The 23,395-nt window shown below is 48.7% G+C and overlaps 1 protein-coding gene across 7 annotated transcripts in view; it reads right to left on the minus strand.

Annotated features, from left to right (window-relative positions):
- WDR27 (WD repeat domain 27) overlaps positions 1-23,395 on the minus strand; it is a 148,438-nt gene that overhangs the window by 38,083 nt on the left and 86,960 nt on the right. For 5 of the 7 annotated variants that reach the window (XM_070377068.1, XM_070377072.1, XM_070377070.1 and 2 more), the window contains 2 exons: positions 9,652-9,860; positions 1,848-9,018 (listed from right to left, as the gene is read on the minus strand). The exons of the other annotated variants lie outside the window; for them this stretch is intronic. In XM_070377068.1, coding sequence (XP_070233169.1) covers positions 9,699-9,860 — 162 coding nt within the window. In that variant the 3' untranslated portion in view covers positions 1,848-9,018; positions 9,652-9,698. Of the gene's footprint in view, positions 1-1,847; positions 9,019-9,651; positions 9,861-23,395 lie in introns of those variants that run through there. 7 annotated transcript variants of the gene reach the window in all.

Raw genomic sequence — 23,395 nt, forward strand, 5'->3', positions numbered from 1 at the left:
AGCTGTGCACTGCTTGGCTGCATGTGGAAGATGTGTACACACACACACACAGACACACACCCCTCCTCTTCAAAGACAGGAAAATCATTTGCTTCCAGACATTTAAGGAAATCTTGTTTAATCATTAGTTGACAACTAGGTCAACTGGCTGGAGACTTCAATGGCCATAAATGACAAACAACACATACAGAATTTTCACTCAGAAAGTCAGCAAAAGACAGATAAAGGTGCCTGCCGTGAAGGGCATGTGGAATCACCCTGGGAAAGGGAGAGACTCTGGTTTCTAGTGGGATCACGTTATAATGTTCATGGAACCCGTTCTCAACAAAAACAAAAGTGTGAGTCTTGCAAGGACACAATGAAGAATGACCCATTCACGGAAAAAGGAGGCGAAGAGAAACTGTCCCCAAGGAAGCCCACAGGGACTTTGTAGACAAAGACTTTCAATAGGTCCAAGAAGCAAAAGGAAAAGAAACAATGCCTAAAAAGCTAAAGGAAAGTTTGAGGATAAGCTCTCACCAAATAGAGAATATCAATAAAGAGTGAGAAATTATAAGGAGAAATTCTGATGTTGAAAAGGACAATAACCAATATGAAAACCCACCAGAGGGACTCAACAGCGACTTACGTAGGCAGAAGAAGCCATCAACTTTAAGCCAGGACGCGACAGACACAAGGTGGACACAACAGAGTGTCCGCCCAAGGACTGCAAGAACAGAAACGAAGGAAAAGGGACAGAGTCCCCGAAACCTGTGGCACCATCACACACACCACACACACACACACTGGGAGCCCCAGAGGAGAACCTGTGGCACCATCACACACACCAACACACACACACACTGGGAGCCCCAGAGGAGAGGGAAGAAAGAGCCCCAGAAACCTGTGGCACCATCACACACACCAACACACACACACACTGGGAGCCCCAGAGGAGAGGGAAGACAGAGCCCCAGAAACCTGTGGCACCATCACACACCAACACACACACACTGGGAGCCCCAGAGGAGAGGGAAGAAAGAGTATTTCAAGAAATAATGGCTGGGAATCCCCAAATTTGAGGTAAAGCATTATGCCACATATTCAAGCAGATCAACAAACTTCACATGGAACACACTCACATATCCACACCTGACACGTCGTGATGAAACTACCCAAAGATAAAAATGAACCTCGAAAGCTGTGCGCGAGGACTGACTACAGGAAACCTGGTACCACGTACGGGAACTCGAAGCCAACGTCAAAGCTGAACGCCAGACAAATGAGAGGAAAGGCAGTGTTTGCAACAGGGTCTCACTTTCCTGTGCACATGTGCACGTGTTACACACTCACGTACGCACACACACATGCATGGAAAAGACCCAAAACACGCCAACAGCGGTTACCCCGGTGTGAGCCCTGAATCCTGAGTTCTGTTTTTCCTTTTCTTTGTTCACTTTGTTTAGTTCCTGTTTATTTTCTATTTTCCAAAATAATATATATTGTTCCTTTAAAAGTGGGAATGCATTAAGAGGTGATGTCAATTTTTTTTTCTACATTTGCATTTATTTTATTTTTATCTTTCTAATTTTATTTTATTTTAAAATTTTACATAATTGTATTAGTTTTGCCAAATATCAAAATGAATCCGCCACAGGTATACACGTGTTCCCCATCCTGAACCCTCCTCCCTCCTCCCTCCCCATACCATCCCTCTGGGCCGTCCCAGCGCACCAGCCCCAAGCATCCAGTATCTTGCATCGAACCTGGACTGGCAACTCGTTTCTTACATGATATTTTACATGTTTCAATGCCATTCTCCCAAATCTTCCCACCCTCTCCCTCTCCCACAGAGTCCATAAGACTGTTCTATACATCAGTGTCTCTTTTGCTGTCTCGTACACCGGGTTATTGTTACCATCTTTCTAAATTCCATATATATGCGTTAGTATACTGATGTCAATTCTTAGGTAAAACAAATAATTCCACCAACATAATATTTCTGTGTATCTGTATGTTAAATGTTTCATAAAATGTCTTCATATTCTACAAATTCTGGGAATAGAGGCTTCTATTCATTATGGGCAAAACACACTCGTTAAACCAGAGCAGTGAGCCATCTTTTAATTCCACTCTGGCATGTCCTTCAGTAGGTAAACCAAAGTGGTGAGTTTGGACAAAGCCTGTTGATATGGGCCCCATCTTATTAATGCAGGGAGGTTACCACCAGCACACTTTCAATGAAGTCTGCGAGCTTTGTATGTGGAAAATTTTGTTATTATACCTTTTCCTTTGGCATTCTCTGTTCTTGAATAACTTATCCCTGAATGCAAAAAAAAAGTTGCCATATTTGTATAGTTCAGACTCTGTTAGCCCTGTGCCATGACTGGTAATAACAGAATTATGTGTAATAGGAATCCTATGTGTTGAGGACAACTCCAGCACTGCAACTCATTTAAAGATAGAGTTTTCAAGTCGGGCTTATAAATCATTTACAGAGAAGCTGAGCAGGGCTGAAACTGCCGTCCAATCGGCACATTCCTCAGACGTGAGCGCAGAGTGGGGGCGGGGGCGGCGGTGGAGCGAGCGCGGAGGCCAGACCGTCAGGAGCTGAGCTCGCCCTCGCCAAATATTAGATCAACAACCATTAAACATAATACGAACCATCTTCCGTGGCCAGGGCTCAACAGCTGCGCGTACAAACAGCTACAAATACGTCCCGGGAGGCTCGGGGCCCAGCCCGCCGACGGCCCCGCGCCTCCGGCCGCCGCAGGGCCCTGGTTCCCTGCATCCAGATGCACTGGTACGTTCGTTCCCCGTGAACTGCACACACGCCGGTCCCCACGCCGGCCTCATGACATACCTACCCGTGTGGCTTCCGGGGGGGGGGGGTGTCGGAGGAAGTGGCCCAGCGCTGCAGAAACCCAGGCCGGACTCTGGGGCAGAGTCTGTGGCTCGTGTGTCACTTTCGTGGGGACCTGGCTCCGGGGTGTGTGAGCCTGGGGTTCCCTGCTGGTGAAGGGCAGCTCTGTCCTGAGGGAGGTCAGAGGTCAGTGGGCACGTCTCCCCTGCCCCCTTACCAGGCCTTCCACCTATTCTGTGGATCCGATAAAAATAATACATCAGTTACTGAAAAGGTGAAGTTTAACACTATGAGACACAGGTCTAAATTCTATGATTACAGAATTACTTTTCTGAGAAATGTCACAAACCTCCCTAAAACATAGCGCGCACACACACACACACACGACTTCTGAAATGCACACCTCATCCCCCTGCTTTCATCAGAGGCCCTGACACCGCCCAGTGTTATCTTGGCTTTTGACATTTACCGCCTGTGTTCTTCACTAGATTAAGTTTCAATGACGACAAGGATCCATCAGCCTGTCCATTACTGTTCTTCATGACACACGATAATTCTGATTGAACAAATCCATGAGTGGGTTACATCTGATACATAAAATTACATTCTCTTTCCTGTTTCAATACAAGGGGGCTGCTGCTAGCTTCCTTGGGTCAGTTTCCACACCCTCATCTGCACATATTTCTGTAAGAGAGTTAGGGAGCAATGATTTTTTTCTGCAGTTAACAGTGACCTTCAGCCTCTGTACATTTTCCTGCTCAAGCCTGTTTCGCCGCTTCCCTCCTTGGACCAACAAAGACCATCCCAACGTTAAAGTTTAGCAGGAAGACAAGCACATAACACACCACGTCGTGAAGCCCTTGGTTCTACAGGAAGTCTCGGTTCTAACAGAAACAGAGTAAGATCCCACGTCAGCTCCGAGCTGCAGAGACGCACCAGGGATGCTCTCCGCCCCCCGTGCGGCCCCAGCCCGCGGCACCACGCGCCCATGCACTTGCTCAGCCACGACTCTGGCCTGTCTTCCCTGAAGGACCTGTCACGTTTCCTCGCTGTTAAGCGCCTTCTGCAGACCTTCCCCACCTTGGGGAACCATCCACCTTTCAGGTCTTGCGTTGCCCCTGAAGCCCGGGAGGCAGGCCCCCAGCGCCCTGCTCAGGGGCTGCAGCCCTGCCCGAGGGTCACAGCCTCAGTGCAGGTGTCACAGGAGACGTCAGCAGCAGCTGGGAGCAGTGCTCATCACCAAGTCTGACCTATTTTCCTATTTTTATTCCTATTTTCATGAACTGAGGATTTAACTCCATGGCCAACCCTTCAGCTGAACACCCAAGCTTGCACAGTAATTACTCAATTACCTTTAAATTTTGTTAAACTTTCATCATATGAAACTCGCAGCTTTACATGTTTCCAGTTTGTGATGTGATAAATGTGTTTCTGTCGAGGTAAATGAATAGAGTATGTGCTTTTTACAGTTTAACTAAAATGAGAATTTGAGGCTCTTAGTTCTGACAATGCCCTCAACCTGGGCCCCCAGGACCAGGAAGCGTCAGGAAAAATAGACGCCAAGGATGAAGGTTCGCCTTGAAGGAGAGTCGTCGCTGGATCTGTGTCACCACTGGGCCGTCTAACTGTTAATACCAATTCAGCACATGTTTTTGAGCACCTGTGGTTTCTGCCAAATGACATGCTAGAGTCTGGGGCTGCAGAGTTCACAGGAGATGACAGCATGGGACAGAATCAGGAGCGGAAGTGCACAGGCCTTTAAAGGAGACAGGGCATGATGCCCACCCAGGGGCGGACACTTTGGGGAGGCTGGATCTTGAAGGACAAGTAAGAATTAGAGGAGGGAGACAAGTGGAGAGAACTTTTCCAGAAAGAAGAGCTGGCCCGGGCGGGGGGCATGGCCGCGTGAGAGCACAGCTTGCAGAAGGGTGCGGGATTCAGCATGCTGGGCAGACTTTTGGAGGAAAACATCAGAGGCCAGAGAAGCAAGTGACAGACACACGTGAGTTTCAGATCCGCATTCAGGAGCGACGGCTGTGGCTGAACTAGTGGAGAATGCGCCTACATCCAGAGAAAGGTCCTTAAGAGAGTGATGCCAAGTGGAGTCCAAGGGTTTCCTATAGACGGCAGGCTCCCATGTTCAAAGACAGAAAAGCCAGAAGCAAATGGTGTGTGCTTAGATTCCACACCTGGGCATCCCAGAGGAAAGAGTGTTCATAAAGCCATGTGGGCAGAAGAGACCTTGGGTTCCATCTGTTACAGTGACACTCCCGAAGTACCGGTAACGGGTCACCAGCCGGCGATGATTCTCAGGATGTGACTGTTCACGTGCACAAGCTTGTGTTTCCTGTCTAACTGCCCTACTGGAACCTCCTGGGCAGGATATATCCACGTCCTTGAAGACAAACGTGAACACAAGTCGTAGAGCGGGCAGCCTTACATCTTTCCTAAGCTTAGGGGGAAAGTATCCAATCTTTGGGAACTGACAATGACGCTAGCTGTGAGCTTTTCCTAGATGGATGTCCATCGTTTTGAAGTTCTATTGTTTAAATCTTTCATTAATAGCTATTACATTTTGTCAAATGATTTTTCTGTGCCTACTGAGATGATCACACATTTTCTTTATTGACACAATGTATTATGGTACATTAATTTACTTTTTTATTAAGCCAACCTTGCATTCCTGGGATAAATCTCTATCGCTAATGGTGTGTAATCTTTAATATATTTTTCTGGGTTGATTTGCTAGTAATTTGTTGAGAATTTTTGTGTCTATATTCGTAACAGATATTGGTCTTAGTTTTCTGTTCTTTTGATTTTTTTTAAATCAGAGTAATACTGATCTCCTTGAACGAGTTATGCTGTGTTTCCTGTAATTTCTTGGAAGATTTTGCGAAGAAGTGGTATTAATGCTTCTTTAAATGTTTGGTAGGAGTTACCAGTGAAGCCATCTTGTCCTGGATTTGCTTTGTGGAAAGTTTTTAAATTATTATTATTATTTAACCTTGTTATAAATCTACTAAAATTTTCTATTTATTCTTGAGTCAGTTTCACTAATTTGTACTTTTCTAGGAATGTTTCCATTTCAACCAAGGTATGTACATTACTGGGATACAGCAGCTCATTGTAAGGCAGGCAGAGATGTCTCCACTTCCACTTCTGATTTCAGTAATTTGAGTCTTCTCTCCTTTTTCTTCATCAGTTTTAGCTCTTATCATAAGTTCAACCCTTGATAATTTCATGTATTCTAACATCTGGATACACAATTTAAAGTGTAATTTTATGAGATGACTCACCTAAAAATTAAGATAGCTAATCATACACAGGTGAAATTCTAGATCACACTGAAAGGCTACCACACTGTGGGAACATCCATCTGGGACTCTAGAGACCCCTAGAACATGTGCTCTGCTATGGACTAGCTCTATAATTTTCAATAGATCACCTTTTTTCTTTAGGCTACAAATGAAACGCCACACCTGGGGGGACTGCCACTAACGCACTCCCATCAGTGGTGGAGAGCCTGAGGTGAGGCAAGTCAACTCTGTTCAGAACGGACGTCTGAGCCCAGGTCTCCTGCATGCCAAGCATGACGGATGCTTCAGTGCCCGAGTACCCTTCTCATGGGCTTCCCAGGTGGCTCAGTGGTAAAGAACTCACCTGCAATGCAGGAGACCCCAGTTCGATTCCTGGGTTGGGAAGTTCCCCTGGAGAACGGATAGGCTGCCCACTCCAGTATTCTTGGGCTTCCCTAGGGGCTCAGCTGGTAAAGAATCCACCTGCAATGTGGGAGACCTGGTTCAATCCCTGGGTTGGGAAGATCCCCTGGAGAAGGGAAAGGCTACCCACTCCAGTATTCTGGCCTGGAGAATCCCATGAACAGAGGAGTCTGGTGGGCTACAGTCCACGGGGTCACAAAGAGTCGGACACGACTGAGCAACTAAACCACCACCACCATGCTCTTTTCTTTATATTTTCTTTAAAGCTCAAAGATTGTTTTACTTAAAATTAGATTTCCTTGGGTCTAACAACTAAAAGCATGAGAATCATACAGGAGACCATGAACTATTTCAAATTCTTAAATTCAGCAACAGGGGAAAAACAGACTCATCCATCAGAAGTTCTTTTTTCTTCCTTTCTTTTATAATCTGACGTAAATCACAGAGAGCAAAGGCAAAATTTAAAAGCAATACAATATTTTCCAGTAGTTCACCTTATCCTTGGAAATGAGACTTATTAACTGTTATCCAGATGTGTTTAACATAGCTTAAAACAACTGCGCTCTGGTTTTAAACTGTAGGGTAATAATTTAACAATGTTCTATCTGCCTGAAACAAGACCACCCACACTTGAGAAATTTCCATCTTTCTTGAAGTCTGTATAACACAGAACTTGGCAAGCAAGGAAACAGCAGTAGGGAGGCCAAGATGTGGTCCGGAGAAGGCAGCTTTCTATACAGAGTGAACTGCTGCTGATAAATAGAAGCAACTATTGTTCAGTTTTCATGCCCAACACATCCACATCGGCACAGTTGCTTCCAGCAGGAAACAGCAGCACAATTCCAGATCTGTCTCCATTTAACCCAACACCTTCCCCATGCACTTTCAGCTGAGGAGTCGAGACCAACGACCGCACACAAGGAAGGGTCACTCGACAGAAGTGCATTGAGGTTGCCAGCATGCCTGCGATCCTTCATCTCTGGAAAATATTAGAGCATCTTTGTGTGCCAGTTACAAAAACAGATTCAAAAGAGTGAAAGCGAAGCCTGCACCAACAGTTCAAATGAGGGTGGACGAGGATTCTTCTCTTGGAAGATTCTCCTGAGTCCTGCATCAGGACCACACCTGCTGTGTGTTCCAGGGGACACCAGAGCAGCCAGGCCCCAATCACCCTCTCAAGCGTCCATGTTCGCCATGACCCTGCTCACACCTGCACAGAAGCCCCTTGGCTCCAGCCATGGTCACTATTGATCTGGGTATGTTTCTTTATATCAGAGTATCCCGTTGAAGTGGGCTCCCCTTGTGGCTCAGATGGTAAAGAATAGGCCTGCAATGCAGAAGACCTGGGTTTGATCCCTGGGTCAGGAAGATCCCCTGGAGAAGGGAATGGCAACCCACTTCAGTATTCTGGCCTGGAGAATCCCGTGGACAGAGGAGCCTGGCAGGGTACAGTCCACGGGGTCACAAAGAGTCAGACACGAATGAGCAACTAACACTATATCCCATTTTAAGTATAGAACTAATAACACAGGTGACAGAGATTGCTTAAAAATGAAGGAAAATGCTACAGAAAAGACTGTTCTTTCAATTCCAGCTGACTGCCCCAAGATGTTTAATGGCATGCATCAGACAGCAAGGATTCATCATGCTCCCGAGACAAGCCATGCAGGGGGTTCTGGACACCAAGGAGTGGAGTCAAGACATTGATCCGATGTCTAAACTGCACCCACGAATCGGGGCTCTCCCCTGGGCCCAGGCTTCACTACGGATGTCAAGGGTGCGGCCCTCAGGAGGCGGGAAAGGAGTGGACTTGGGGGCCAAGCCGCCCTGACCAGCCCCCCAGTCCCTGCCTCCTCTCCCCAGCTCTCGGCAAACTCAGGGTCAGGTCACACAGCGTGGCCCTCAGGAGGAGGAGGGCCTCCCTGTCATGCCTCAGGGGGTTGTGCAGCCAGTAGGCATTTTCTAGGGAGCCGCGGCTCGCAGATCCACAGGGCGTAGATTTACCGGACACGCAGCCCTAACCCACAGTCATCCTGCTAAAAGTGCCACAGAGGTCAGGGCTGTCCTCCCAGCAAACAGCGGGAACCTCTGTACCAGAAGGCAGCGGTCACCTTGGTAACAGCAGCAGTCCAGGTTGCCTGCTTCTTTCTCCCGAGCGGCCCTGCGTGACCCTAGTGGCTGAGAGAGAACCTCAGCCCAGGCCAGCCGCCCCGACGTTTTCCCGCCACTACACGAGGCAGGCGAGGCACAGCGCCCGTCCTCCGTGTGGCTTGGATTCCATGCAGAGGGGCAGCCAGGAAGAGCGTGGACATGAGCGCAGACTGTGAAATAGTAACAGGACCGAGGCCGAGGGCCAGGGCTCCGGGTCGGCGGTTGGAGGAGGGCACTCTGCAGGTGTAACCGGGGAACTGGGGTCCTCGAGACAAGAAGCTGTTGATGGCAAATTGAGGGAAACCACTATAGTCGGGGAGAAAGTGAAAGTGAAGTCACTCAGTCGTGTCAGACTCTTTGCGGCCCCATGGACTGTAGCTCACCAGGCTCCTCCGTCCATGGGATTCTCCAGGCAATAGTACTGGAGTGGGGTGCCATTTCCTTCTCCAAGGGATCTTCCCCACCCAGGGTTCGAATCCGGGTCTCCCACATTGCCAGCAGACGCTTTACCGTCTGAGCCACCAGGGAAGTCAGGGAGAAAAGCAGGGCACAAATCCTGAAGCAGAACAGCTCTGAGTCGAACAGAGACATCTGGGGAGCGAGACATGCCTGCAGGGGTGGACCCTGGGCGAGGAGGAGGGTCCTGCAGCACAGGCCTCAGGTGGGCGCGGGGCCTCGAAGGACCCCGTCCCCTCCGGCAGAGGTAGGCGCCGTCCCAGGAGGGTGTGGGGCAGGCAGGAGGGTGACACCCGCTGGTCTGTTTCAGGGACATGTCTGGCCACCAGTGAGAAGGGGCAAAGAGGGGCGTGGTCCAGGAGGGAGAACTGGGTCTGCAAGAAGGTGGGAGGAGCTAGCAGAAGAGTGGACGGATCTGACTGTGGGTCAAGACGTGGCCAGGGTGTGTAATCACACCTCAACAAAGCATGGGGCTGAACTCACGGCCAAGAGTCCTTATCTCCTGAGGATATTACTGCGTGGTGAGGTAGTCACAGCTGAGGCACACCCTGCCAGAGGCGTCCTTCATGATAAATGGAGAGTATGCTGGGGTCGGGGGCTGAAACAAGATGAGTTTTAACTGTTGAAAACGGGAGGATGTGGAGATCCACTATGCACGGAACAGACGCTTGACCTTCTCCACAATAAGACATCTGCAAGGGAAAAGCACAGGGCGGGGCAGGCCTGCTGGCTGGGAACCACTCACCCACACGGGGCCCCACAGCCTCTCCAAGTGAGCCCTCTCTGCCTAGAACAGCAGGACACTTTTGAACAAAATGTACTCTTTTTAAGACACTTTCATCGGCAGAAAGGATCCACTTATTTGGCAATTTGGAAGTTCTTTGTTACACTGAGCTAAAAATAAATCTTTCTGAAACTTCCAACCCTGGGACCTGGTTCAGTAACGTGGGAACCGAGAAGCAAGGGGACTCTTCCTATGTGAAAACTATGAAGACTGAAGGGCAGCTGTCAGCTCAGACTGATCCTTCAAACCGTTCCCTAAAACCAAAAGATGTTTTCCTCATAAACAGTCCTTTTCCTATTCCTTCTCCCCTTTTTTTTTCCCAAGTCCAGGTGCCCTTAGCTTCCTTCTGGGCTTGGTCACTCAGTCGTGTCCAAGTCTTTGCGACCCCGTGGACTGTAGCCCACCAGGCTCCTCTGTCCATGGGATTCTCTAAGGAAGAATACTGCAGTAGGTAGCCTTTCCCTCCTCCAGGGGATCTTCCCAACTCAGGGATTGAGCCCAGGTCTCCCACATTGCAGGCAGATTCCTTACTGACTGAGCCACCAAGGAAACTTGAGGACCTTGCAATTTCGATTGAAGCCTCTCTTCTCACTGGTTTGTTCACATCGTCCACACACTGAATAAATCCTCCATATACTCAGTAATAGTTCTCAATCTGCTTTCCTCTTCAATACACAGTGAATAACATTATTTCTATCATGCTGCTGCTGCTGCTAAGTTGCTTCAGTCGTGTCCGACTCTGTTCGACCCCATAGACAGCAGCCCACCAGGCTCCCCCGTCCCTGGGATTCTCCAGGCAAGAACACTGGAGTGGGTTGCCATTACCTTCTGCAATGCATGAAAGTGAAAAGTGAAAGTGAAGTCGCTCAGTCGTGTCCGACTCTTAGCGACCCCATGGACTGCAGCCCACCAGGCTCCTCTGTCCATGGGATTTTCCAGGCAAGAGTACTGGAGTAGGGTGCCATTGCCTTCTCCGATTTCTATCATATGATCCCATTAAATTAAAAGTACAAAACTAATGCTTAGGCTTTGTATGTGAGCTTGTCCCCACCCATGCGTAAAGGCCAGGCCTGCACATCATTTGTCCACAGTTAATGGGACTAAGGACAGCAACTGACCCAATAAGAATACTCCATACGGACAGGAAGCGATAATTCAAAATATAAGTACTGTGGTCAGTTATGTTAGTACTGTCAGCGTTTCATGTTAATTGAAGTGCCCCAAGTACTGAACTTCTTTCTTGCCCTAAGAATCATAAACATTTGCTAGAATCCCTTTAACACACACATAAAAATCACATTAACGTGACGTTCATGGTGATGATGTTACAGGATTCAGCATCTTTGCTCAAAATCCACAACTGTTCATCTCAGCTCTCCCCACCCATGGGTATGTGTGGGAGGTGTGTGTGTGACAGGGGTGTGGGTGGGTGTGTGACGGGGGTGTGGGCATATGTGTGACAGGGGTGTGGGGTGTGACGGGGGTGTGGGTGCGTGTGACAGGGATGTGGGTGTGTGACGGGGGTGTGAGTGTGACAGGTGTGTGTGTGACAGGGGTGTCAGTGTGTGTGATGGGGGTGTGGGTGTGAGTGTGATAGGCGTGTGGGTGTGTGATGGGGGTATGTGTGTGATGGGGGTGTTGGCATGTGATGGGGGTGTGGGTGTGAGTGTGATGGGGGTGTGGGCATGTGACGGGTGTGGGTGTGTGTGTGACAAGGATGTGGGTATGAGTGTGATGGGGGTGTGGGTATGAGTGTGACAGGTGTGTGCGACAGGGGTGTCACTGTGTGTGTGATGGGGGTGTGGGTGGGTGTGTGACGGGGGTGTGGGTGTGAGTGTGGCAGGGGTGTGGGTGTGAGTGTGACAGGGGTGTGTGTGTGTGTGGCGGGGTGTTGGTGTGAGTGTGACGGGTGTGTGTGTGTGTGACGGGGGTGTGGGTGTTTGTGTGACGGGGGTGTGACTGTGTGTGACGGGGATGTGTGTGTGACGGTGGTGTGGGTGTGAGTGTGATGGGGTGTGGGTGTGTGTGTGACGGGGGTGTGTGTGTGATGGGGGTGTGTGTTTGTGACGGGTGTGTGTGTGTGACGGGGGTGTGGGTGTGTGTGACGGGGGTGTGGCTGTGTGTGTGACGGGGTGTGGGTCTGAGTGTGATGGGGGTGTGTGTGTGTGTATGATGGGGGTGTGGGTGTGTGACGGGGGTGTGGGTGTGTGACGGGCGTGTGGGTGTGAGTGTGATGGGGGTGTGGGTGTGTGAGGATGTGTGTGTGTTTGCTCTAACCTCCCGAGTCCTCTCTGCCCCCAACTTTCTTGATCCCACTCACAACATTAGAGTTAAGGTTTTGGTTAGAAAATAAAAGGTGAACTACCAAAAAAGCTGAACAGATAACTTCTTAAAGATTAAAATGCTTCTGTTCACTTTATGGGCCAGTACAACTGTCTGTGCAGTATTTTCTGAATGCAATTTTATGTGAAGAAATGAAGTTGACATACAACTTCCTCACATCACCATGGATCCAGGCAGCAGCTCAACCTTGACCTGGTTCTCAGCCCTGCTGGCCCCATTAAAGTCACCTTAAAGAGCTGTTTCTTGGCAGGAATCCATTTAAACCATGAGTCCGTTTTTTAAGTATAACTTAGTTAAGACGAGATACGTCAAGCCAACTGGCAGTGAACTCCTGTGCTTGTGGCCGTGTGCTGGAGGAGAGGTGCGTGGGTGCCAGGCCCTCATGTGTCCACCTGCTCAGTCGGGGCACTGCTGTCGGTCCACGTGGGCCCCAGGCCCTCATGTGTCCACCCGCTCAGTGGGGGCACTGGGGTTGGTCCACACAGGAGCCACCTACAAGCCTTCCTCTGCCATCTTCTAACTGAAGCATAGCCCAAAGCTCTAGTATTTTCTTCTTCATGCTCAGCTGTGGCGCCCACAGCACTGGTCACTTCAGGGAGCTGAGCTGGGAGGCGCAGCTACCAGTCAGGCAGCAGGTGGAGATGTGGGTCCCGGGAGGAAGCGTGTGGGGACGGTGCGAGTTACACCTGTGACCTGGGTACGCTCCCCAGCGGCAGGATATGGAGAACGTGTGGACGCGGGGGCAGGAAGAGCTGACCAACACACACATCACCATGGAAACACGTCCCATGGACACCAAGAGGAGGAGGCCCTGGGGGGTTGGAGGGAGCAGTGATGAACACTGAGCCAGGCACATGCCTGAGATCACACGCGCCTCTCAGGGACACAGCGGGAGACGCGGCTGCTTCCAGCAGAACTCTAAGCTCGGGGCCAGTCCTGCAAGTCCCACATGGTGCTCCTTCTAGAGCACCCACAACTAGTGAGGGAGGCAATCCCTAGGCAGGTTGACAAGAAGTCCAGGGTCCCCAAAGAGGAGGAGAAAGGGGTCTGGGTTTCTTGAGGAGGAGATCAGATCAGATCAGATCAGTCGCTCAGTCGTGTCCGACTCTTTACGACCCCATGAATCGCAGCACACCAGGCCTCCCTGTCCATCACCAACTCCCAGAGTTCACTCAGACTCACGTCCATCGAGTCAGTGATGCCATCCAGCCATCTCATCCTCTGTCATCCCCTTCTCCTCCTGCCCCCAATCCCTCCCAGCATCAGAGTCTTTTCCAGTGAGTCAACTCTTCACATGAGGTGGCCAAAGTACTGGAGTTTCAGCTTTAGCATCATTCCTTCCAAAGAAATCCCAGGGCTGATCTCCTTCAGAATGGACTGCTTGGATCTCCTTGCAGTCCAAGGGACTCTCAAGAGTCTTCTCCAACACCACAGTTCAAAAGCATCAATTCTTCAGCGCTCAGCCTTCTTCACAGTCCAACTCTCACATCCATACATGACCACTGGAAAAACCATAGCCTTGACTAGACGAACCTTTGTTGGCAAAGTAATGTCTCTGCTTTTGAATATGCTATCTAGGTTGGTCATAAATTTCCTTCCAAGGAGTAAGCGTCTTTTAATTTCATGGCTGCAGTCACCATCTGCAGTGATTTTGGAGCCCAAAAAATAAAGTCTGATACTGTTTCCACTGTTTCCCCATCTATTTCTCATGAAGTGATGGGACCGGATGCCATGATCTTTGTCTTCTGAACGTTGAGCTTTAAGCCAACTTTTTCACTCTCCACTTTCACTTTCATCAAGAGGCTTTTGAGTTCCTCTTCACTTTCTGCCATAAGGGTGGTGTCATCTGCATATCTGAGGTTATTGATATTTCTCCCAGCAATCTTGATTCCAGCTTGTGTTTCTTCCAGTCCAGCATTTCTCATGATGTACTCTGCATATAAGTTAAATAAGCAGGGTGACAATATACAGCCTTGACGTCCTCCTTTTCCTATTTGGAACCAGTCTGTTGTTCCATGTCCAGTTCTAACTGTTGCTTCCTGATCTGCATACAGATTTCTCAAGAGGCAGATCAGAAGGTCTGGTATTCCCATCTCTTTCAGAATTTTCCACAGTTTATTGTGATCCACACAGTCAAAGGCTTTGGCATAGTCAATAAAGCAGAAATAGATGTTTTTCTGGAACTCTCTTGCTTTTTCCATGATCCAGCAGATGTTGGCAATTTGATCTCTGGTTCCTCTGCCTTTTCTAAAACCAGCTGAGGAGGAGATAGAAGTCTGGAATTCTCAAGGAGGAGGAAAGGACAGACATCTTTTTTTTTTCTCTACATTCCTTAGTCTTAGTCACATAAAACATTTTTTTCTTTAAGTCTGAAACTGATGATTACACAAGAAACAACTCAGTTACAGTGCATCCTGCTTGAGGACAGTTTCTCCTTCCTGAAAACCTTCTGACTAATCCTGATATCTTAGAATGTATATTATGGGAGTGGGTCTGGTAGGATCTTTCTAGTGTTAAGTTCTAAGCCTGTTATCCTAAAATGTAAATTTTGGGAGTGGGTCTGGTGAAATTTTCACAAACTTGAGACATTCTTTTGATTTATTGTAATAATTAATTAAAAAGTATATAACTCCCTTGCTAACACTAGTGTGGGGCCACTCTCCATCCCCCCCTCTGATGTCTGGGTCAGAAGCTCTCTCTGTCCCTTTTGATACTTTAATAAAACTCTGCTACACAAAAGCTCCCGAGTGATCAAGCCTGGTGCCTGGTCCTGAAGCTGAACCTTCCTCAGAGGTCACAAATCCCACACTGCTCACCGTCAGCTGTCACCAGCCTCACAGCCCGCACATCACGATGCTTTCACTCTTCCCCCCAGCCTCCAGAGGACAGAGGCCTTGCTTTACTTACTGATAAATTATCTAACTTCTATGCAGAGTACATCATGAGAAATGCTGGGCTGGAAGAAGCACAAGCTGGAATCAAGATTGCCGGGAGCAATATCAATAACCTCAGATATGCAGATGACACCACCCTTATGGCAGAAAGTGAAGAAGAACTAAAAAGCCTCTTGATGAAAGTGAAAGAGGAGAATGAAAAGTTGGCTTAAAGCTCAACGTTCAGAAAACTAAGATCATGGCATCTGGTCCCATCACTTAATGGCAAATAGATGAAGAAACAGTGGAAACAGTGGCTGATTTTATTTTTCTGGGCTCCAGAATCACTGCAGATGATGACTGCAGCCATGAAATTAAAAGACGCTTACTCCTTGGAAGCAAAATTATGACCAACCTAGATAGCATATTCAAAAGCAGAGACATTTCTTTGTCAACAAAGGTCCACCTAGTCAAGGCTATGGTTTTTCCAGTGGTCATGTATGGATGTGAGAATTGGACTATAAAGAAAACTGAGCGCCGAAGAATTGATGCTTTTGAACTGTGGTGTTGGAGAAGACTCTTGAGAGCCCCTTGGACTGCAAGGAGATCCAACCAGTCCATCCTAAAGGAGATCAGTCCTGGGTATTCATTGGAAGGACTGATGCTAAAGCTGAAACTCCAATAGTTTGGCCACCCGATGCAAAGAACTGACTCATTGGAAAAGACCCTGACACTGGGAAAGATTGAAGGCAGGAGGAGAAGGGGATGACAGAGGATGAGATGGCTGGATGGCATCACCGACTCAATGGACATGAGTTTGAGCAATCTCCAGGAGTTGGTGATGGACAGGGAGGCCTGGCGTGCTACGGTTCATGGGGTCACAAAGAGTCAGACACGACTGAGTGACTGAACTGAAGAAAGTGAGACCTCACTGAAGTCCATTAAGACCTCGTCCCTTCTAGTTCAAACACATCCTACGAAACATGATGCGGCTTTGGGCCTCAGGGCCCTAGCACCTCCTCTCCAGCCAGAGCTTCACAGCAGTGGCCCTTTCCCTGTGAGCTCTGAGCACAGGGCTGTATGCACCCGTGTCTCCTCCACTCCTGAGAAGCTGGAGAAATGTCCAAACTCACATGGAACCCCTCCTCTTTGGGGATTTCACTGAGTTCCACTAAATCTTAAAAAGGAGACAGTAGGAGTGTTTTCTCAGATCAGCGAATGAAAGGGTTTTTTCCTTCATTAATTTTTTAATTTATTGGTGTGTAGCTTGTTCACGGTGCTGTGTGAGTTTCAGGTGTACAGCACAAGGAGTCAGGATTACCCACACCCATCTGTCCTCTTCTCTTAGATATTTTTCCTAACTTTTTAAACTGACTGGAGGAAGCTCTGTTCCGCGAGAGTGACTGCTCTAGGTGCTCACTGAAACATCTGCAAAAGGCGAGCTTTCAGGAGAGCACAGAGCCGGGTGCTGCCCCACTGGCCACTGGAGGAAGCAGGCTCTGCACGCTTGTGCAGTCTCCACTGTTTCTATGTGGGCACGAGTTACACAGGGCGCGCACTGGACAGTTCTAGGGAAAATAAAACAGCCGTGCCCGGACCGGCATGGCCCTTCGCACTGTTGCGGAAGGTGCATGAGGACCCACCTTGCTGCATGAGGCTACTCCATCGGGAACAAACCACGACAGCAGACATCTAAACCACAGGGCTCACAAGGCTCTAATCCTCCCCCTCACTAGTCAGCTACATGGCAGGCACCCTGCCTCCACTGCCCTCGTGTGTCTGTGCCCCCACCCCACCTTCATCTCCTGCACCCGCTCCCCTGCACCTGGTGGGTCTGTGCTCCCCAGCCCACCCCCACCTCCTGCACCCGCTCCCCTGCACCTGGAGGGTCTGCACTCGAGCCCACCTCCAGCTCCTGGTGGGTCTGTGCCCCTCACCTCACCTCTACCTCCTGTGCCTGCCTCCTCCACCGTATGTTCTGTCTCCAGCAGACCAAGTAAGCCCTTCTCTTTCTTGTACAAATGTCAGAAGGAAGCGCTGGTGCCAAACTCTCACTGAATCTTTATAATGTACCTTAGAATAGAAATTAGGAATTAATCTTACGGCATGAGCTCAGGCTATAGCGGTGTGCATCTGTAAGATATACCACACCTACCAGCTCATGCGGTGTTACAGTCACACATGGCAGACTGGGGAGGAGCCACAGAAGACCCTTCCCTTTACTGGTGCTTATGAAGCTTACAGTCAATAGAAAATGCTTGCTGTTTTAATAAAACACGAGTATCCAAAAATATTAGGGACGAATAGTCACAAAGGATGAGTAAATATAAGAAGTCGGAAAGGCAGGAAAAGAGGGATCAGCTAGGCTATCATGGGGAGATTCTGGTTGTGGATGCAGGATTTCTCTTCAGAACTCTCTCTCAGCAGCTCTGTGACCCTGGGTCCATCTCAACCTCCCTTGTTTGTGTTTCTATAAGAAATGATGACACCTTTTAAGATGACTTTGAAGGCTAAATAACTTGCTTTGGAACCATGACTCTCAAGGTCAATCCTCCTAGAAGAAACAGCTCTTAGAGCTATCCCCATGAAGGTGGAGAGCAAGCCAGGGGGCGTTCCTGCTAGCGTGCTAGGGCTGGGTTAGGACCAGGGGGGAGGGAGCACGGCTGAGCTGCAGCCCAGGCTCCACACCAAGGCTGCTGCATGTTAGCCCTGTGGCCCAACTCTTCTAGATGGGGGCGGGGTGTATTTTATCAAGAATGTAAACAAAGGAGAGTGTTCTCTGTGATCTTTCAAGTTCCTTCTAGCTCTAAAGTGCGACTATTCCAGTTCTGCTAAAATGGACCATGAGCAAACAGACTAACAAACGAGTCCGAATCCCTGAACCAGCAAAGAACCAAACCGCACGGGACGTGCCTTCCAATTTAAGGCAACTGTGGAAACTCGATTCCGAACTGCGTTTCCAAGCTGAGTACTGTAGGCCCACAGTCCCCTCGGCCTCGAGATCTGGAAGAACTTAGTGGCTTGGCAGGACGGCGTGGCAGCTGGGCACGGAGGCACACAGCCTCTGAATGGAAAAGCTGACGGCTGTGCAGACTGGGGGTCCAGTAACCCAGATCCCCCTCTGCTCCAGGGCTCTGGGGAAGAGCCGCGCCCGCAGCCGTGTGCAGAGCCCGACCTGCCAAGTCAGAGGCCCTGCTTTCCTCCGCTCGTGTTCCTGTGTCCTTCCTGAGAAAGCACGGGCTTAGACGCTGCACCAGCACAGGTGTGAGCAAACAAAAATACCAACGCAGCGAACCCTTAGACAAAAATAAACACCTGAGGATACCAGGTCTCCAACTTCTGAAGCCACGAAACAGCCGTTCCGTGTGCAGCCCCTTTGCCATCTCACTCCGGGGCGGCAGGACCAACGGCCTTTGACTGATTCATGGGCAACGCTGGAAGTGGCCCCTCCTTCTAAGCTGGTCTGGGCTTATACGAAAGTCTACATTTTACACATAAACTCACTCTATGTTTCTGCCGATTCATCACTTTAAATGCCTGCAGAGCAGACCAGAGACCAGCTAAGTGTCCTGGACCCTGGGTCTCATATGTGCATTTCTGCTCCCATGGGAGGGAATCGCCCTCAGGGGAGACTGGGACTCCTGGGGCCCAGTGAGCACAGTAGTCAGCAGTGATGATGGGATCATGACACGCATGTGTGCACACACACATGAACACGCACACATACACACATGCACATACACACCCATGATTCACTCCCCAGGAGACACTGAGCCTCTACTCTGCTGGTGATGGGTCTGACTCTCAGGCATAAAAACGAAAGTGAAGAAGAAAAACCATCCTCCCGAGGAACGGAAATTCCAGTGGAGAAGTCGACACATGAACTGATAATTTAAGAATGTAACGCTCCGGGTGCCGTTCACTGCTGTGCTGGGTTCAGCCGCTCACCATGCCCGACTCTCCGACCCCATGGACCCCACCAGGCAAGGATACCGGAGTGGGCTGCCATGTCCTACTCCAGTGTGGTCTTTACATCAGCATCTAAAACTGTTACCAAAAGGCCGAGATCTGAAGCTGACTATTTCAGGGGAAGGTCAGAGAAGACAGCGTTGGAAGGAGGCCCCACGCTGAGCAGGGGTCTGACTGAGGACCACACGGAGCGCAGCACTGGTGCGGGGCCGGCTGGGACCCCGTGAACGGTGTGGGCGAGGGCCGGGAAGTGGGCCGGCTAAGACCTTGTGGGACAACATCCTGGAGGCTGTGCCGAGGACTTGCATTTACAGTTTCATTCATGCTATCTCACCAAAATCCTACAGGGAGAATTATACAGCAGATAAGCAAAATGGTGACCATGAGGTCACATAAGGTCAATTACAGTGTTATAGTGAGCATTTTCCAGAATACTATTGAGCCTTCAGCTTTATAGTGGAGTCACAAGCAGTCGAACATTTCAGACATGTTATCAGGCATGTCCAGAACTTTTGCCATACACACGGTCACCACAAGGGTTTTCAGTGCGTGACTAATTGGCATTAAACCAATCACACAGGAAAGCTTAGCGAGCTGGTGACCGTCTGTCTGGCTCTCTGCTTTGCTTCTCCATCGACACATTGCCTTGTTTTCATATGACACAAGCCAAAGCCCTCGTAATGGTCTACACCGTGCCAAGCAGACGGAGCAGCCCTAAGACAGTGGATGATGACTATGCACGTCAGCCGGACGGAAAACAGGGGGTAAAACTACCGGAAGCGAGAGTGCAAAGCCGCACTGCATCCTCTACCAGACAACGTAACACTTCGGTCTGCAAATCCTCTGTTGATCTGAAGGGGCAGAGTTGTCACGGGGATGTGTGACAAGTGACAATGAACCAAGAGCACACGGCAGGGCTCAGGTACAAACAACGTCCCAGTACCGGGAACCTGATATCCCTCTTAATAGAGAGAACACTAGCAAAAAAGGAAAACGTGTAACGCTGAATGAGGAGCAAAAAAAGTATAAACTACTACACAGGAAATACGTGGAAGGCAACCACAAAATAAAATCGGTCATTTACACATGATCGTCATGACTCTACATGCATTTTAAATCATTCAAATATTTTGTATGTCACAATAAAAGCTTTTTATTTTTTGTTATTCATTTCACATTATGTGCTTTTAAATGTAACTTTTAATTTTTGGTTATTTAATCTTTTATGGCAAAACTGCCTTATAGCCAATTAGGTATGCAAAATGCTTGCAGCAAAAACACTAACAGCAAAGATACTTACGGCATAAGTTAGCAGAACCATCAACAGGAGACTATGGTGTAACATGTACAGATGTCTTTTCAGTGCTCCCAGAAACCTTAATATCTATAAAAACCCTTCTAACTTCATAGTATTCCATGATTTCTTAGAACTGTGAGTACTGAGTAAATTATGTCATCATATCTCCCCACATGATTTAGTGCTTTCTGGGTTCAAACTAGCAAGTGTGACCTGTGTTTCTTCAGAAATTGGTCTAAATCCAACATTTGTCTGGACTTTCCATTTCCTAGCAATGGCTTCCGGATATAAGACGCCTTCCTCACTGGAGCACTCTGTGTCAGGTCTGCTGATGGGTGACCTCGGAGCATGCCTGCATTTAGAACTTCCTCTCTGCTTTCTCATCAGGTCTGTGCACTGTGCCCCACAGCGGCTGGGGCAGTGCTGATTTCACGCAGGTAATGGCGCCTGTGCCGTCTCTGGCCAGGCTGCAGATGGAGCTGGGCATCTAGACCACTGAGCTCAACATCAGCCCTGGGTCCAGGTTCCAGTGGGTTCTTGCTATCGAGTGATGGATGTGGGCCTTCCTAGAAAAGTGGGTAGAAGTCAGGGGCTGCAACCTCGAGCTTGGACAGCCAAGTGCTGGCGGTCCCCCAGGAGGACACTGCACGTGGGGTCGGCCTGTGTACCCCCATCTAGGTCACTTAACACAGAAGCTCCCAGAATGGGCTCTGACACACATCCTGATGTTCCAGTGGGAAATTCAAATGTCCAGCCTCCTGATGGACCTATGGAAACAGCACATGTGGGACAGGACACAAACATCCCTACTTTCTTAGAAACACTCTAGGCTTTCGTGAAAGTACACCCGTGTACTGTGCACAACTCTCCAAGCCAAGTTCCTGCTGCTCAGCTAAAACAGACTCCGCACCTCTCCAGAGCACAAGAGCCATAAATCTATAGCAAAACAGACTTCAGCTGACTGACGCTGGCAACTTGAGCCCTGGAGTAAATTCTGCTACTAACGGTTCAAACTGGAAATCCTCTGTCTCGTGCTATGGAACACGGCGCCCTCTCTATGTGGCTGTTACAGCCTCACCCACTCGGGTGGTTTCCAGCACAAACAACAGCTCCTACCAGGTTCAGAGGTTCAGCTTCCTTCCTCTTCTGTTGAAGAAATTCTGTCAGAAACCTTGAGGTCAACACCTTATTTGTTTCATCTTGGTAAATAATCACCTGGACAGGTTACACCTACACTACACTGAAAGATCGAGTTGAGGTCCTTTTTCTGGCCGTCACAGAAAATTGCTTGAATATTAAAATAGATGATGTGACAGCAGCAGGCTTCCTACTCCTCATGGCTGCACGACATTTAAGTTTACGGTTTGGCTGTTGACTTCGCTAAGATCTGCAGAACATTTTCCAAAAGGGAGATACTGTAGATTTTTTAGAAGTGAAATTAACTTTTATGATGTGGGCATGATGAGAAAGTCAGGAAGTCTCTGGGAATAAAATACTCTTCAGAACCAGAGCACTGTATAGGAAAACACATGTTTGAAAGCACTTGATGCCTAAAAACAAAAAGCATTAATGCCACATTCACAGAATATGCACTGCCTCTCATAGAATGGAGACAAGCAGCTCTTCTGCAGTCTTGATGCAGAGCGCATCTCCAGTCAGAGGATCTGTGATGGAGAACACGCTGCTGGTCCACAGGTCTCTGTGAGTAAGAGGTGGCCTCCCCTCTTGTCCTGTGCGTTTCAGACCCCGTTTCTCCTGGGAGCCTTCCCATGCTCACAGGGTACTTAGGACCCCTCTCCTGCTCTTACACAGCTCCTCGGGTGTGCAGTGTGGGCACAGAGCTCCAGAAGGTGGGACCTGAAGTCAGCTCAACGCAAAACAAACCTTAGCATAACTACTCGCCAACCACATGGGTTTGTTCAAGTATGCTAACTTCTTCATGCCCCAGTTTCCCCATCTGTAATATGAGGATAATCAAGTACCCACTTCTCCAGGATGTGATGATCAAACAAATATTTATTAGTAAATATCACTTCAGTTCAGTTCAGTTCAGTCGCTCAGTCGTGTCTGACTCTTTGTGACCCCGTGAATCACAGCACACCAGGCCTCCCTGTCCATCACCAACTCCTGGAGTTTACTCAAACTGATGTCCATCAAGTCGGTGATGCCATCCAGCCATCTCATCCTCTGTTGTCCCCTTCTCCTCCTGCCCCCAATTCCTCCCAACATCAGGGTCTTTTCCAATGAGTCAGTTCTTCACATCAGGTGGCCAAACTATTGGGAGTTTCAGCTTTAGCATCAGTCCTTCCAATGAACACCTAGGACTCATCTCCTTTAGGATGGATTAGTTAGATCTCCTTGCAGTCAAAGGGGCTCTCAAGAGTCTTCTCCAACACCACAGTTCAAAAGCATCAATTCTTTGGCTCTCAGCTTTCTTCACAGTCCAATTCTCACATCCATACATGACCACCGGAAAAACCATAGCCTTGACTAGACGGACCTTTGTTGGCAAAGTAACGTCTCTGCTTTTGAATATGCTGTCTAGGTTGGTCATAACTTTTCTTCCAAGGAGTAAGCATATTTTAATTTCATGGCTGCAATCACCATCTGCAGTGATTCTGGAGCCCCCCAAAATAAAATCAGCCACTGTTTCCACTGTTTCCCCATCGATTTCCCATGAAGTGATGGGACCAGATGCCATGATCTTAGTTTTCTGAATGTTGAGCTTTAAGCCAACTTTTTCACTCTCCTCTTTCAGTTTCATCAAGAGGCTTTTTAGTTCCTCTTCACTTTCTGCCATAAGGATGGCGTCATCTGCATATCTGAGATTATTTCTCCCGGCAATCTTGATTCCAGCTTGTGCTTCTTCCAGCCCAGCATTTCTTATCATGTACTTAGAATAGTGATATCCAGTTCAGTTCAGTTCAGTTCAGTCACTCAGTCGTGTCCGACTCTTTGCGA

Source organism: Bos mutus, chromosome 9, assembly GCF_027580195.1.
Source record: "Bos mutus isolate GX-2022 chromosome 9, NWIPB_WYAK_1.1, whole genome shotgun sequence".
Lineage (NCBI taxonomy): Eukaryota > Metazoa > Chordata > Mammalia > Artiodactyla > Bovidae > Bos > Bos mutus.